This window comes from Salvelinus namaycush, chromosome 27 (assembly GCF_016432855.1).
Source record: "Salvelinus namaycush isolate Seneca chromosome 27, SaNama_1.0, whole genome shotgun sequence".
NCBI classification, from domain to species: Eukaryota; Metazoa; Chordata; class Actinopteri; order Salmoniformes; family Salmonidae; genus Salvelinus; species Salvelinus namaycush.
The window spans coordinates 8,264,889-8,281,658 of record NC_052333.1 but is presented as its reverse complement, the minus strand read 5'-3'; the positions used below and the strand labels follow the sequence as shown (position 1 = coordinate 8,281,658).

General features: G+C 42.0%; 2 protein-coding genes across 3 annotated transcripts in view; one reads left to right on the top strand and one right to left on the bottom strand.

Moving 5' to 3' along the window:
• Nucleotides 1-1,520: 1,520 nt before the first annotated feature.
• On the bottom strand, nucleotides 1,521-9,405 carry LOC120022643 (protein HGH1 homolog). 2 transcript variants are annotated; one of them, XM_038966618.1, is made up of 7 exons: nucleotides 9,367-9,405; nucleotides 8,349-8,996; nucleotides 8,049-8,149; nucleotides 7,743-7,841; nucleotides 3,745-3,836; nucleotides 3,387-3,509; nucleotides 1,521-1,916 (listed from the first exon to the last, which is right to left on the bottom strand). In XM_038966618.1, the coding sequence occupies exons 2-7, from the start codon at nucleotides 8,888-8,890 to the stop codon at nucleotides 1,731-1,733; spliced, it is 1,143 nt and encodes a 380-aa protein (XP_038822546.1). In that variant the 5' UTR covers nucleotides 8,891-8,996; nucleotides 9,367-9,405; the 3' UTR covers nucleotides 1,521-1,730. The 2 variants fall into 2 exon arrangements, with proteins under 2 accessions (XP_038822546.1, XP_038822547.1); XM_038966619.1 differs by lacking the exon at nucleotides 9,367-9,405 and adding an exon at nucleotides 9,110-9,359.
• Nucleotides 9,406-9,597: 192 nt separating this feature from the next.
• Nucleotides 9,598-16,770, top strand: part of LOC120022019 (ATP-dependent DNA helicase Q4-like) — a 32,846-nt gene continuing 25,673 nt past the window's right edge. The window contains exons 1-5 of the mRNA XM_038965820.1: nucleotides 9,598-9,659; nucleotides 15,539-15,626; nucleotides 15,751-15,784; nucleotides 16,060-16,160; nucleotides 16,510-16,662. Of these exons, the coding sequence (XP_038821748.1) occupies nucleotides 15,543-15,626; nucleotides 15,751-15,784; nucleotides 16,060-16,160; nucleotides 16,510-16,662 (372 nt within the window). The 5' untranslated portion in view covers nucleotides 9,598-9,659; nucleotides 15,539-15,542. The remainder of the gene's footprint in view (nucleotides 9,660-15,538; nucleotides 15,627-15,750; nucleotides 15,785-16,059; nucleotides 16,161-16,509; nucleotides 16,663-16,770) is intronic.

Below are 16,770 nucleotides of genomic sequence, written 5' to 3'. Positions count from 1 at the left end.
CTCTCTGACGGTCTCTAACTCTCTCCGTTCACTCTCCTCCAGTTTCTTCCTCTTCTCCCAGACTGGCTCTGGTTCACTCCTCGGCTCCGCCGACCACCCTTTGTGCCCCCCACAAAATATTTTTGGACTGTTTTTTGGGCTTTTTATGTGGCCGCGAAACCCGGCGTCGTCGCTGTCCTCCCTTCTCTCCTGTCGTCTGTTTCCACGGCAGGCTTTCGTGTCTTGCCAAGACTTCCTCCCAAGTCCAGGATATTCTCTCCTCGATCTCCTCCAAAGACCAGGATGTCATCTCCTCCCGGGCACGCTGCTTGGTCCCGTTGTGGTGGGATATTCTGTCACGATCGTGTGTAGAGACGGACCAAGGCGCAGCGGAGGTTGAGTTCCACATCTTTATTTCTAAGTGAAACTTCAGCAAAACAAACAATAAAGAAACGTGACTAAGTGATGCACAAAACAATATCCCACAAAACACAGGTGGAAAAAAGCTACCTAAATATGATCCCCAATTAGAGACAACAATACCAGCTGCCTCTAATTGGGAATCATACAACATCACCAACATAGAAAAACAAAACTAGAACCCCACATAGAAAATATAAACTAGACTAAGTCACACCCTGACCTACTCTACCATAGAAAATAAGGGCTCTCTATGGTCAGGACGTGACACTATGCAAGAATGGGCTGCCATCAGTCAGGATGTGGCCCAGAAGTTAATTGACAGCATGCCAGGGTCGATTGCAGAGGTCTTGAAAAATAAGGGTCAACACTGCAAATATTGACTCTTTGCATCAACTTCATGTAATTGTCAATGAAAGCCTTTGACACTTATGAAATGCTTGTAATTATACTTCAGTATTCCATAGTAACATCTGACAAAAATATCTGAAGACACTGAAGTAGCAAACTGTGGAAATTAATATTTGTGTCATTCTCAAAACTTTTGGCCACAACTGTACATATGTCTTGGAAAGAAAGTATACCCAAATACTTTTCAGCCCAGCTCAAAATAAATCAAAATACGAATGCCTTCAATTACTGAAATTATACATTTGTATGATTATTATAGAGCGGTGATGTAAATTGAAAAAAAAAAAATAGATGACTTTTGTTGGATGTGAGCCTGTCTTTACTTGTTGATGTTACTTTAAAGTCAATGAAACTACTTTGCCATAAAGAGCTGTAGTTCTAATGTCCCCTGGCTGTGTGCCCCTCCAGGCTGCCAGGACCTGATTTAGAAGCTGTTACAGTGGCAGCCCTCCACCCCCAAGCCCTTCCACAACCTACCTAACATTAGGAAGCCTGGCTCAGCCCATAAGGACCAGCAGCCCAACCGGCAGCTGCACAGCTTCTCAGGTAAACTGTCTGACAGCAGCCTGAGGATTCCTACTCCTGGCTACTAGCCTAGCGGCTGCTAACCATGGATTATGTTACCATGGACTACTGTGGGCTCAAACATGATTCCATTTGGGACTCAAACATTTTGGGGTTCCTACAGAAAATAAATCAAGGACACACTCTTTTCGTTAAAAACAAAATTATTTTAATGGTTACTTGACTTCTGTTGTCTGAATTTATATTATGTGAAAATACAACACAGTCCTTCCCGACTCCTGTTTACATGCAAGTTTGTTGTTGTGATGGCAAGAATGATCTTCTGTTCAGCAGTTGGTTTGGTTCCATTGTTCATCAGATGGTGGCTCAGATGAAATGTAGAAAAGACCTCCCTGCTACATCATCCTCACTATGCCTGCACACTGCTGGGGCTTGTCTGGATTTAACAGATCTTCCTGCTCCTTCTCCAACTGCTCCTGCTCCTTGGCATCCATGTCTTTGAGCTTCACCTCCATATCCTCAGGAATCTCCACCTCCAACAAGTTCTCCATGCCTGGCTCCGGTTCGTCCCCGATCAGCACCTGACAGAGAGAGACGTGCACATACAAAGGATACATCAATGCTGGTGGCAAACACATTAAGAAAGACTTACTTTAAGTGAAAAAACTATAGAGCAAAATATTCCAACGACATCCTCAACATTACTACAGACTGGAATTGACAACAAATTAGCTCAAGAAACGTCAAAATAAAATGTTACAGCCTTGTTAAGCGCAAGATTCAGCATAAAAAGACCATTAATCTTAGATAAATATCATGCTCAGATTTCAACTCGCTAGATTTATATGCTTTATGACTGCGATTAAACTGTCTGGGTAGCTAAAGACTGAACTCGTACCTCTGGACCAGAACTCAAAAGGGATCTCCTAGCTGTATGGAGTGTATCAGGGGGTTTCATCCAAGACCGAGTGACATCTTTTCCACTCAGTCGTTCCCCACTACCAGAATGCCACTGCAGAGCAGGCACTATGCAGGGAAGGAACAGTGGAAGCTTTTCCCAGCCAATCAGAACATCCTGTGTGTCCTAAATGGATCCCTATAGTACACTACTTTTGCCCAAAGCCCATAGAGCCCCACAGGGCCCTGGTTAAAAGTAGTGCACTATGTAGGGACTAGGGTGCCATTTGGGATACAGTTTACATTTTCTCAGTCAGCCGCTGCTGTAAATTTCAGCACTCAGAGTATTGACATGTCATGAGATTAATTGGGATTGTAGACTGGGGTGTCTTACCAAGCACAACAAGAAGCCATGCAATTCCCGAACGTACTGGTTACCATGGTGCCATGACGACAGCTGGAAAATCTGGACTTGTTTGTGAATAACGCAGCAACAGCTCACCATGAGGTTGCTCTGGGTTGATTTAATAGGGTAAACCTAAACCCTAACTGCAGAGGTCTGCTTCAGAATTACAGCAACCGTTTGTTGATCTTAGTACAAACCTAACACACATTAAATTACTGTAAATTATACACAGAGTACACAAAACATTAAGGACACCTGCTCTTTCCATGACAGGCAAAAGCAATGATCACTTGTTAAATCCACTACAAATCAATGTAGATGAAGGGGAGGGGACAAGTTAAAGAAGGATTTTTAAGCCTTGAGACAATTGAGACATGGATTGTGTATGTGTGCCATTCAGAGGGTGAATGGCCAAGACACAACATTTAAGTGCATTTGAACGGGGTATGGTAGTAGGTCCCAGGCACACTGGTTTGTGTCAAGAACTGCAACGCTGCTGGGTTTTTCATGTTCAACAGTTTCCCATGTGTATCAAGAATGGTCCACCACCCAATGGACATCCAGCCAACATAACAACTGTGAGAAGCATTGGAGTCAACATGGGCCAGCATCCCTGTGGAACGCTTGACACCTTATAGAGTCCATGCCCTAACGAATTGAGGCTGTTCTGAGGGCAAAAAGAGGTGCAACTCAATATTAGGAAGGTGTTCCTAATGTTTGGTATACTCTGTGCATATTCGTAGTTTACCTGTATAAACTTCTCACAAGCAGCGGCTACGTGAGGTTCCTTTTCCCAGTTGTGGAACTCCCTCATGATGGCATAGGTGTTCTTGGCCTTCAGAAACTGCCGGCCCACTTTGGTAGCAGTCAGCTGGGTGCATCAAGAGAAAAACGTCAAGTTAGGAGTATTTCCAGCTGTTAAAATCCGTTTGGGTTATACAGAAAGAGCTTTTCTGGTTTAGTGACAAAGATGGTTAAGTGTTTGGAGCCAGAAACAAAGCATTTCGTTGCACCTGCGGTAACATCTGCAAAACAGTAAATGTGACAAATAAGCTTTGATTTGAAGTGTTGGTGGAAGCTTGGTATTGACTCCTGGGTACACCAACCAGTATCATGGTCTCAATGAGCATCTTGCGAATGTCGGGATCCTCCTCTCTTTTCTTGTCCTCTGGCAAGTACTGGAGGTCGACGGGTAACCCTTCATTGAATAGGAATAATGTACCATCAGTATTAGGCTACATTTTAATGCAGATATCTTACTGTATTACATTAGCAGTAGGCTATATCAAGGAGTTGAAGTGTTTTAATCAATGCATGTTGTTCACAGTACAAACTGTGGGCCTTGTGACGCACACCCTCTCTTTATGAATTCTTCTCTAGCATCTCAGGCTGTGTAGCCTTCTATAAAGACTAGTTAACGTGGCCATGTGCCACAAGACTAATAAACATCAAAACAAATGAAAAATGTTAAACTATTTTTACGTGACCACCGCCTTTAAAATTGAACCCCGGGCTGAGTACAGCACAGATTCACAACTTCCTTGGAAGGATCTTCAACATTTTCTATTTGGGTCCCTCTGACGTTATTGTGATGTACATTTTTGATCAACTCTCCATGCACAAGGTGGGGACAAATACACAGTGCCTTGAAATTCCACCTGCCATCTGCACAGAACAAACACATTGCGCCCTATGGAGGAGAGGGCAACTGCAGCAGACATGCTCATGTCACAGGCACAATGATTTCCTGTTGCAGCTGGAAATAGGAATGAGCTCTGAAGTTACCCCTAGGTATAGATCTAGGATTATCTTCCCTTCCCCTAATCCTAACCATTAGTGGGTAAAATGTCAAACTGACTCAAAATCGAGGGAACTACAGCGGGGTCGCCAAAATGTTTGTTTTTTTTTGGGGGGGGGGCAACAATACTTTTTGTTAGGATCCCCATTAGCTGTTGCGAAAGCAGCAGATACTCTTCCTGGGGTCCATACAGAATATGACAATACAGAACATTAATAGGCAAGAACAGCTCAAGGACAGAAAATATACAAACGTTTTTTGAGAAGGACAATTTGAAATGAAATAGTATTGAGTAAACGTATTTATTGGTTTTTATTCATTTTGATAAGAGCTAAAAAATTATATAAATTGAAGGTTATTTGTTGTAAAACTCAATTTCATGATTTTAAGGTCGTCATTAGATTTGGGGTGGGATCGCAAGAAATTCTTGGGGGGAAAAAACGGTGACCCAGAAATTCTGTCCCCCCCCAAAAAATGGGATCCTCGCTGAAACATTTGAATATCACTGCTCTAACCGGTTATGTCAGCGTTTACCAACTAACCGGTTATGTCAGCATCTACCAACTAACCGGTTATGTCATCGTCTACCAACTAACCGGTTATGTCATCGTCTACCAACTAACCGGTTATGTCATCGTCTACCAACTAACCGGTTATGTCAGCGTCTACCAACTAACCGGTTATGTCAGCGTCTACCAACTAACCGGTTATGTCAGCGTCTACCAACTAACCTGTTATGTCAGCGTCTACCAACTAACCTGTTATATAACCAGCTGCCCACTGCACTGAGGCTAGGAAACACGGTCACCACTGATAAATCTACGAGAATTTCAATAAGCATTTTTCTACGGCTGGACTTGCTTTCCACCTGGCTACCCCCAACAGCTCTGCAACCCCCCCCCCCCCCCCCCCCCCCCCCCCCCCCCCCCCGGCAACTTGCACAAGCCCCCACCATTTCTCCTTCACCCAAATCCAGATAGCTGATGTTCTGAAAGAGCTACAAAATCTGGACCCCTACAAATCAACTGGGCTAGACAATCTGGACCCTCCTAAAATTATCCACCGCAATTGTTGCAACCACTATTACTAGCCTGTTCAACCTCTCTTTCGTATCATCTGAGATCCCCAAAGATTGGAAAGCTGCCGCGGTCATCCCCCTCTTCAAAGGGGGAGACACTCTAGACCCAAACTGTTACAGACCTATATCTGTCCTACCCTGCCTTTTTAAGGTCTTCGAAAGCCAAGTTAACAAACAGATCACCGACCATTTCGAATTCCACCGTACCTTCTCCGCTATGCAATCTGGTTTCCAAGCTGGTCATGGGTGCACCTTAGCCACGCTCAAGGTCCTAAACGATATCATAATTGCCATCGACAAAAGACTATACTGTGCAGCCGTATTCATCGACCTGGCCAAAACGTTTGACTCTGTCAATTACCACATTCTTATCGGCAGACAGCCTTGGTTTCTCAAATGACTGCCTCGCCTGGTTCACCAACTACTTCTCAGATAGAGTTCAGTGTGTCAAATCGGAGGACCTCTGGCATTCTCTATGGGGGTGCCACAGGGTTCAATTCTCAGGCATACTCTTTTCTCTGTATACATCAATGATGTCGCTCTTGCAGCTGGTGATTCTCTGATCCACCTCTACGCAGACGACACCATTCTGTATAATTCTGGCCCTTCTTTGGACACTGTTAACTAACCTCCAGACGAACTTCAATGCCATACAACTCTCCTTCCGTGGCCTCCAATTGCTCTTAAATACAAGTACAACTAAATGCATGCTCTTCAACCGATCGCTGCCCGCACCTACCCGCCCGCCTAGCATCACTACTCTGGACGGTTCTGACTTAGAATATGTGGACAACTACAAATACCTAGGTGTCTGGTTAGACTGTAAACTCTCCTTCCAGACTCACATTAAGCATCCAATACAAAATTAAATCTAGAATCGGCTTCCTATTTCACAACAAAGCATCCTTCACTCATGCTGCCAAACATACCCATGTAAAACTGACTATCCTACCGATCCTTGACTTCGGCGATGTCATTTACAAAATAGCCTCCAACATTCTACTCAGCAAAATGGATGCAGTCTATCACAGTGCCATCCGTTTCGTCACCAAAGCCCCACATACTACCCACCACTGCGACCCGTATGCTCTCGTTGGCTGGCCCTCGCTTCATATTCATCGCCAAACCCACTGGCTCCAGGTCAACTATAAGTCCTTGCTAGGTAAAGCCCCACCTTATCTCAGCTCACTGGTCACCATAGCAGCACCCACCTGTAGCACGCGCTCCAGCAGGTATATTTCACTGGTCACCCCCAAAGTCAAGTCCTACTTTGGCCGCCTTTCCTTCCAGCACTCTGCTGCCAATGACTAATGAATTGCAAAAATCACTGAAGCTAGAGACTCATATCTCCCTCAGTAGCTTTAAGCATCAGCTATCAGAGCAGCTTACAGATAATTGTACCTGTACATAGCTCATCTGTAAATAGCCCATCCAACTACCTCATTCCCATATTGTTATTATATGTTTTGCTCCTTTGCACCCCAGTATCTCTACTTGCACATTCATCTTCTGCACATCTATCACTCCAGTGTTAATTTGCAAAATTGTAATTATTTCGCCACGACGGACTATTTATTGCCTTACCCCCCTAATCTTACTTCATTTGCACACACTGTATATAGACATTTCTATTGTGTTATTGACTGTAAATTTGCTTATTCCATGTGTAACTCTGTTGTTGTTTGTGTCACACTGCTTTGCTTTATCTTGGCCAGAACTTGTTCTCAACTGGCCTACCTGGTTAAATAAAGGTGAAAAAAAAAAAAAAATATCAGTGTCTACTAACTAACCTGTTATATCAGTGTGTAACTAACTAACCTGCTACTTTTTTATTTTATCTTTATTTAACTAGGCAAGTCAGTTAAGAACAAATTCTTATTTTCAATGACGGCCTAGGAACAGTGGGTTAACTGCCTTGTTCAGGGGCAGAACGACAGATTTTTACCTTGTCAGCTCGGGGATTCGATCTTGCAACCTTTCGGTTACTTGTCCAATGCTCTAACCACTAGGCTACCTGCCGCCCCATTGTTATTGTTAGTAGTGCATACTAACTAGAAAAAAACAACTTCACCCTATTCCTTAGGGCCGAGGGTGTATTTAAGGACTGTTGAAACATCTGAAATCACAGTGCCTGGTACAGTACATGATACGCTGTCGGCTACAGCTGGATCCTGTCTATTCTGCAGGGAGATGAGAAACACTTTGCCATGCCGTGGTGTCCTCCTTACCTTCATTCTCCTCGTCAGACAGTTCCTCAGGCCCAGCGAGAGGCAGCAACAGGAAAGGCAGAATGTCCACTGTATCACTCAGCAACCACTCATGATGAGCTGGGGGAAATCGTAAGATATCCAAATCAGGAACTTTTATTCTCTTACCCTTTCTTGAAAACATATGTAACAAGGTCAAAATAGCTAGAACGTTTACCGAAAATGAATCCTCTTCAATTCAACACAAAACGGGGCATGAACTAGGAAGGTTAAAACTGACTGTCCTACAGCCATTAACATGTATGTGTGTGTCTTTTCATCCCTTACCATGGTCAAAGCAACAATTTCTCAGAGTGCCAATGACTCCCCCTCGTCTGATTGTGGAGGCCTCGTATTGTACGTAGGGAAGGAGTCTCTGCACTACACACCTGTGGACCATGAAACATACACACAAAGAACAGGCATCATCATTGGACAGGGAACAGACAGGTAACACTTATTGGGCAGGAAGTTTGACATCTCTTTAGGCATGTATAGCATGTATTACCAGATGATGAGAAAAGTCAAAAGACATAACCTAGCCTAGGCTAAACCTGGATCTCATGAGCTAAGCGCCCAGCCACTGACCTCTCCCTATCCAGGATAAAGTGTCTGGTCTCCGGCAGCTGAGTCAAGTTGGAGAGGAGGGGGCCCAGGTAATGGAGCGACACCTGCTTATTGTAGCCCTCAGTGCAGAAGATTTCCACTATCTGTGTCAGACCTATCTCCTGCTCCTGCATAGCCTTAAACACCTCTTTACACGTCTTCACGTGCCGCGACAGGTTAGTAAGGATCGTACAGATACGGTCTGCAAACATAAACTCTGGGTCCAGGAGGTTTTTAAACAACATAGGGAGAAAGTCAGCGTCCTTCACCAGCGGTTGGTGCATGGTCTCATCAGCCGAGAGGTTGATGAGAGAGTGGTAACAGTCTTTGACGATAGCGATAGAGGGGTCGGTGGTGAGGGTCACCAGGGCTTTAAGGAAGTCAGGTTTTGACTGTAGGTAGCGACAGCCGTCCCTGTTGCCAGATAGGCCCAGAATGTACTCTGTGGCCTGGCCCTTGACGTCCGGCCTGGTGTTCAGGGTGAGGAAGGACAGCAGCTCTTTTGCCTCCACGTCACTCAGCATGATGGTGGACAGGCAATGTGTGATGGTCAATCCAAATCTTCACTAATCCAAAAGTTGACAGTCACAAGATACAGGGTTACAATTCCACAAGTGTAAAGAAAGCTTGCTACAAAGACAGAGAGGAAAATTAGACCAATGATAACTGGCTAGATACAATGTAGCTAGAACACAATATAAACATACATGGTGAATATAAATTACAAAGTCAGTAATAGTTACATTAAACTCATTCTGTCACATAGCATAATCATATCTGAGTCCTTTCGATCGTGCTAGCTAGCCGGTCGAACATGAGTTCACGTTAGTTTCTATATCTCAGGCGATATAAAACCACCCGAATTCCTTGACTGTTAAAAGTGTAGAAAACAACGTAGTTAGCTGGCTTGATACATATTTCTGGATTTAAAACCAATCGTATGGTTCTGTAACATTGATCAAACGACATTGATCAAAAGTTTATTATGACGCACACTCACCTCATTCACATGGGCCGTTCCACGCTGATAAATAAGTACTTCCGCATTTGACATTTTGCGTCTCCAATAGGCTTACAGATAATATAGATATATCCGCTTCCAAAGGTAATCCTTAGTTCTGATTGGTTTCCTTTTCTCAGCAGCCTTTCGATTGGTAGATTACTGCATGTCATTTTAAAGCGCGCTAAAATAGTGGAAACAACATATGCTCAGCACGACATATTCTCCTGGTGTAAGAAGCTCATTTAGGCTCTTTCAAAGCAGCGTTTAGGATTCTTATTGCCAGCAGACAAGTAAGAAACTTCGAATTTATTTTGCTTGAGATTACGGTATATTGGGACTTTTTGAACCCACTGTTGTAGCAAAGATGTTTTTAAATTAACCCGTTGTTTTTTTGCCTACATTTTAGGGGTGGGCGCTATACTACACTGTATGTTACGATATACCAGTATTGATGCACGGACGGGATTGTGTTTTTACTTTACCTTCTATAAAGGTATTTTAATGTTTTAAAAGAAAATGTGATACACCGTGTGTAACGTCCATTTTTATAGTTTACTTCGCTACTTGAGTCCTCTCACTCAACTCAATTGAAATCAATTCAAAGGGCTTTGTTGGCATGGGACACATATTGTAGCGACTCGCATAGACAGCTGTGCGTTATTTTATTAGTTGGTTGTGTTGTACTTACCAGTACCCAGTGTTCGCGGGGTCCGACATGCCAATCAACCTGTTATCTGTCAATCACGGGAATGCCTGGAATGTTCTGATGCCGGGCATCCTGGTGGAGTGGTGGTGTTTTTTTTTTTTATAGGGTATCTTTCATTTATTTGGCGTGGGCTACGGCCAAACAGTAGCGTATGTTGATAAACAGGACATTCGTAAACTCAATTCTCTGTCTGGACAATTGTTCCTTTATGATGTAGCCAGTTCATTACAATATGTTTACATTGCCAAAACAAGTTAAATAGATAATTAACAAAAGCAGACCTGCCAACCCTGTCCAACTTTTTAGAGTAGTAGACTCGCGCGGCAAATTGGAATTTGGGGTTTTCTTTCCCCCCGCACGCTCGTGCACGCGCTGTTTGTGAGTCTGATCGCAATTCTAGAATTGGACCAAATCAAGTCTATAGAAGGTTGGAATACTTTCCTGACAGCATTCCATTTATACATATGGTAAAATTCACTAACAAGCTCTAATTAGAAAGAACACACAAAGGGCCTTTATTCTTGGAGTTGTTTTTATTTTATTAAACAAATAACAAGTTGTTTGTTTAGGTACAAATGTCTTATCCAATTATACTTTTTTAACTCTATGATAAGAATAAGAAATGTTTGAAGCAGAGCATCAGTATGAAATAGACATGCTATCCATAATAAAAACGATAAATCTATGGTGGAAACAGTGGGTGAGAACAAATATTCTGGAGACCTTCAAATGTTCAGGAAATCATTTCCTAGACAGATTTGCCTGGTAGCTAGCAGATTTTGCCTTACGTAGCTGGGCATCGGGGTAGATTTCTCTGTGGCAAACAGTTCCTCTGGCAATCATTGAAACCTTCTTGGTAACGAGGACACTCAGCATGTCTATACTGAGGGAGGCTCTGTACTGGAGTTTGTTCTTGGAAACGAGACTGAATATTCGTTCGCAGTCTTTATTGCATATGACCAATATCCCCAGCATCACAGCCGAAAGGTGGGAGTCCCCCCTCCCCTTTTTTTCATTGTGCCGATTTCTCTCCAGGCCTGATCCGTGTGCATGTTGACCAGACTCTGCTCAAAGGTTGTTGCCAAAGAGTCTAAACTCATCTTCCACCAGATCAACAGAGGCTCCCTCAGGAATAATCCAGGGAAAGCGTGCCATGAAAAAACAGTTGTGGGGTGAGAATTTGGCCACTGCATGGAGGAGCACATCTTCAAATGGACATTTCAGCAACATGTTGTCAGTCTACTGCAGAAAAAAATAAGTTTCTGACACATGCATCGTAGGTCTTCAGATCCAGCTTGCCTTGGCCCCCAAGTTTAGTCTCTATAGTAGAGGAACGCTTGTCACCTCTCAAACAGGGCCAATCACTAGTGCCAGCTCGCAAGTATTGGCTTTTTAGACATGGTTCCTAATCAACACTTAAAGCGAATTAATTTTGAAAACATAAAAACAAATGATCACATCGACAGAGACCGCAAACTGGCTAAACAAAGCTTAAGTAGGCTACCGCAAAGGGAATCTGAACGTTGTTCGCTAGAATAGTCCGGTGTTTCAGCCTATGTAAAGGTGCCTATTGGATTTCTTTGTAGCGCATACATCATTTTAGAAATTGATAAAATCTCAAATCTAGTGCAAAGACATTTTAGAAGCATTGCCTCTATAGCTAATACCTGACACATTCATTCTTCATCGCGCAGTCTTCTAAACTCCCGACTCCATTTAATGCCAATATGTTTATTAATTTTTTATTATACGTTTGTAATGTTTTTTGTGACGTGGTTCATAGTTAGTCTATCAGGTTGCGTGATCCTCGTAATGTTACGTGGAAAATACAACTAATGGGACGCAGAATTAAATGTATATCACAAATGCGACCAGTTATTTTTCGTATTTGCATTTAATTTCTTTCACTAGCAAATGCGAGTGAACTGCTGGCACTTTAGAGCCCACTTAATGTCCATATTATGTTTGCTAACGTTAGCTTGAAACAATTCGTGTTTACCTATCCACAACACTGGGTCGAAAAGGGATTTGTCCATGTGTTTACGTACAGCTGAAGGTCGGCAAACTCAGCATCACAACAAACAGGAGGAGGGGCAGACACGGGGTAGCTACGTCGAATAATGATGGGGATTAATACACGTCCGTTGACACAACTCCGTACATGTCTGTGTGTTGCAGCTCGAGAATCGGGATGTTAGATTTACTCAGTGGATTTATTTTTCATTACAATGTTTTTAAAAATCAGGCCCTATTAATTTCTGCGTACTTTTAACTAGGATCTCGTACCTGCGTACATGGACAGATAATTGCGTAGTTGTTACGCAAAATGCGTGCATATTGTCAGTTCTGCAAAAGTTAAGTAATCAGTCAAAAATGAACCGTAACATTACACTCAGTTTTAAAGGAATAGACACATTTCAAATGACATATTATGGCTATGTACAGTGTTATAATGATGTGCAAATAGTTGGAGTACAAAAGGGAAAATAAGTTAACACATGGTTTGCATTTACAATGTTTCTTCTTCACTGGTTGCCCTTTTTTTGTGGCAACATGTCACAAATCTTGATGCTGTGATTAGACAGTGGTATTTCACCTAATAGATATGAGAGTTTATCAAAATTGGATTTGTTTTGGAATTCTTTGTGGGTCTGTGTAATCTGAGGGAAATGCGTGTCTCTGATATGGTCATAAATGGGGCAGGAAGTGCAGCTCCGTTTCCACATCATTTTGTGGGCAGTGTTTTCTCTTGAGAGCCAGGTCTGCCTAGGCGGCATCTCTCAATATCAAGGCCATGCTCACTGAGTCGGTACATAGTCAAAGCTTTCCTTAATTTTGGGTCAGTCACAGTGGTCAGGTATTCTGCCACTGTGTACTCTCTGTTTAGGGCCAAATATAATTCCAGTTTGCTCTGTTTTTTGGTAAATTCTTTCCAATGTCTCAAGTAATTATCTTTGTGTTTTCTCATGATTTGGTTGGGTCTAATTGTGTTGGTGTCCTTGGGCTCTGTGGGGTCTGTTTGTGAGCAGAGCCCCAGGACCAGCTTACTTAGGGGACTTGTCTCTATGTTCATCTCTCTGTAGATGATGGCTTTATGGAAGGTTTGGGAATCGCTTCCTTTTAGGTGGTTCTAGAATTGAACGTCTCCTTTCTGGATTTTGATCATTTGCGGGTATCGGGCCTAATTCTGCATGCAGACTCTCAATTTGGTGTTTGTCCCATTTTGTGAATTATTGGTTGGTGAGTGACCCCAGACCTCACAACCATAAAAAGCAATGGGTTCTATAACTGATTCAAGTATTTTTTTAACCAGATCCTAATTGGTATGTTACATTTTATGTTCCTTTTCCATGGTGTAGAAGGCCCTTCTTGCCTCGTCTCTCAGATCTTTCACAGCTTACAAAATAAACAAAGCATCAGAAGACTTTGCCTTTGTTTTGGTTTGTTTGTTTGTCAGTTATGGTGTGCAAGGTGACTATGTGGTCTGTCATATGGAAATTTGGTAAAAAGCCAATTTGATATTTGATCGGTACGTTGTTTTCACTGACGAAATGTACAAGTCTGCTGTTAATGATAATGCAGAGGATTTTCCCAAGGTTGCTGTTGACCCATATCCCATGGTAGTTATTGGGGTCAAATTTGTCTCCACTTTTGTGCATCGGGGTGATCAGTCTATGGTTCCAAATATTGGGGGAGATGCCAGAGCTGAGGATGATATTGTTTTTTTTAAGTATAGCCAATTGAAAATTGTGGTCTGTATATTTTATTTTACTTAGGATACCATCAACACCACAGGCCTTTTGGGCTTGAAGGGTTTGTATTTTGTCCTGTAGTTCATTCAATGTAATTGGAAAATCCAGTGGGTTCATGTAGTCTTTAATAGCTGATTTCTAAGATTTGTATTTGATCATGTATATGTTTTTGCTGTTTGTTCTTTGTTAAAAAGCCAAAAAGATTGGAGAAGTGCTTTATCCATACATCTCTATTTTGGATAGATAACTCTTCGTGTTGTTGTTTGTTTAGTGTGTTCCAATTTTCCCTGAAAGTGGTTACATTGAGCTGATTTCTGACATGCTGTTCCCTCTTTTTCCGTAGTGTTTTTCTGTATTGTTTTAGTGATTCACCATAGTGAAGGTGTTGACTCAGGTTTTCTGGGTCTCTATGATTTTGGTTGGATAGGTTTCTCAATTTGTCATTGTTTAAAATGTTCTTAGGTTGTCTGCTTGACATTTTTTTATTTGATAGGGAAGCTGAGAGGTCAAATAATCTTTTAAGGCTTTCTGCTGCCAGGTTTACACCTTCACTATTACGGTGAAATGTTTTGTCCAGGAAGTTGTCTAAAAGGGCTTGAATTTGTTGTTTCCTAATAGTTTTTTTGGTAGGTTTCTACACTACTTTCCTTCCATCTATAGCATTTCTTAATGTTACTCGGTTCCTTTGGCTTTGATGACCTGTCATTTGAGTATTGCTCTGTTCATGTAGACTGTGATTTTGCTGTCATCTGATAGGGGTGTCAGTGGGCTGACTGTCATCTGATAGGGGTGTCAGTGGGCTGACTGTCATCTGATAGGGGTGTCAGTGGGCTGACTGTGAACACTCTGAAGGACTCTGGGTTGAGGTCAGTGATAAAGTCATCTACGGTACTACTGCCAAGAGATGAGCTATAGGTGTACCTCCCATATGAGTCTCCTCAAAGCCTAGCATTGACTATGTACAGAGCTGCAGGACTTGTGACCCGTTTTTGTTGGTTCTTTTGCCGTAGTTGTGTATTTGGGACGGAATAATTTTCTCTTTCTATATATATATATATATATATATGCCGCTTTCCACACAGACCTAGCCTTGTCCCCTGTCACTCAAGGTGTGCATGTGATGTTCCTCAACCAGAGACACTTGCGTCCAGTCTACATGGTCTATGCAACAGTATTGATGACATTTTCTTAGCAAGTTGGCTCTAAATCTTACAATACTTATTTTCCACCATAATTTGCAAATAAATTCATTAAAAATCCTACAATGTCCTACAATCCTACAATCCTACATTAAAAATCCTACATTTTGTCTGTCATAGTTGAAGTGTACCTATGATGAAAATTATAGGCCTCTCTCATCTTTTTAAGTGGGAGAACTTGCACAATTGGTGGCTGACTAAATACTTTTTTGCCCCACTGTATATATACTGTGATATGGTATTTTGGCCATATCGCCCAGCCCTACTAAGTTTTCATTTCTAGTCTCATATGTGGCTCTCTTGTCTAAAATAATAGGTCGCTACTTTACGTTTATAATGAATGATAGCATTGTCTGACTTGCAGTTTTACTGTCATGAGAGCCAGCTGTTTGGATACAGTTGAAATCCCTGACTGACTAGCTAGATAACTTGCACAAACTCTAACATTTGAAATCGCTGGCGATTTTATAATATTGCTTATTTGTCATTTCAACAAACGTTGATGCCTACAGAGTGATGGATCGATACAATGATGTGAAGATTCTTCTGAAAACCTGGGAGCAGTCATTTGTTCAAGAACATCAAAGAAAGCCTAACAAGGTACTATATCTAGCTTGCTAACTAGCTATAGGTAATTAGCTATTCAATTATCATGTATTACTAACCAGAGACCTACAGTAACTAACTCGTATAGTCTTTCTCACTGTTGTGTCCTATTATTCAGGTTGATATTGACGGAGCCCCAGAAGAGGCTAAAAGTAAGTACATGACAATATTTTAACTGGCTGAAAAATCAGATCTGAAACACAGGGGAGAAATGTTGCTGCTCTCAGGCTTGTATTCATTGGTTATCACCATAGCAAAACATTTTTCAACCGATTTAAATGAATAAAAACAAACGTTTCTTATGGGACAAATTCAGGTTTTCTTCCGTTTGCTGCCTACTGAATAGGACTCAGGTATTCTTCTATAATTCATTTCAGTTACTAAAATGCATTGCTTTGAGTTTTGTGTTTCTGCATGTGTTTCACAGAGCTCTACAAAGAATATCGAACACTCAAGCAAGCAAAAGAAAACAGCAGCAATGGGCATACAGACCCAACACCTACCGCACAGACTCCGTCATCTGAGAAGGTAGGTTCAGTGTAATTATATTGTTATAACACTTGTCATCCACAGTTATTAGTTAACTGTGTTTTAAAGGGGCAATATGTGATTTTCTTTCATACGTTCTTTTGACTTTTAAATGAATGATACATACCCATTCGCCGCTTTGTAACCGAAAGGTTGCTGGATCAAATCCCCGAGCTGACAAGGTAAAAATCTGTTCTGCCCCTGAACAAGGCAGTTAACCCACCGTTCCCCAGTAGGCCGTCATTGAAAATAAGAATTTGTTCTTAACTGACTTGCCTAGTTAAATACATTACTTTGTATTTATTTTTGTTGTTGAAGAATACCCCTTTTTAATGTTTTCTCTTTGAAGGAATCCGATTGCTGGGGCACTCACCTGAATCGTAAGAGCATGCCGATGGCTTCCCCCAAACTGACGCTGACGCCCAAGGACAGAGAGTCCCTCCAAGCCTCGGCCCAGTACTTTGGCATGAAGCTCAAGTCAAACCTGGGACCTCTAACAAAGGTACAGTCTGTGTGTAGTTTGGCTGTGTCCAGTTCCACACGTTGTTTTTTGCAAACTCTGTTGCATACATTTTGATTTTGCATACATAGACCAAGACTGTTTAGTATA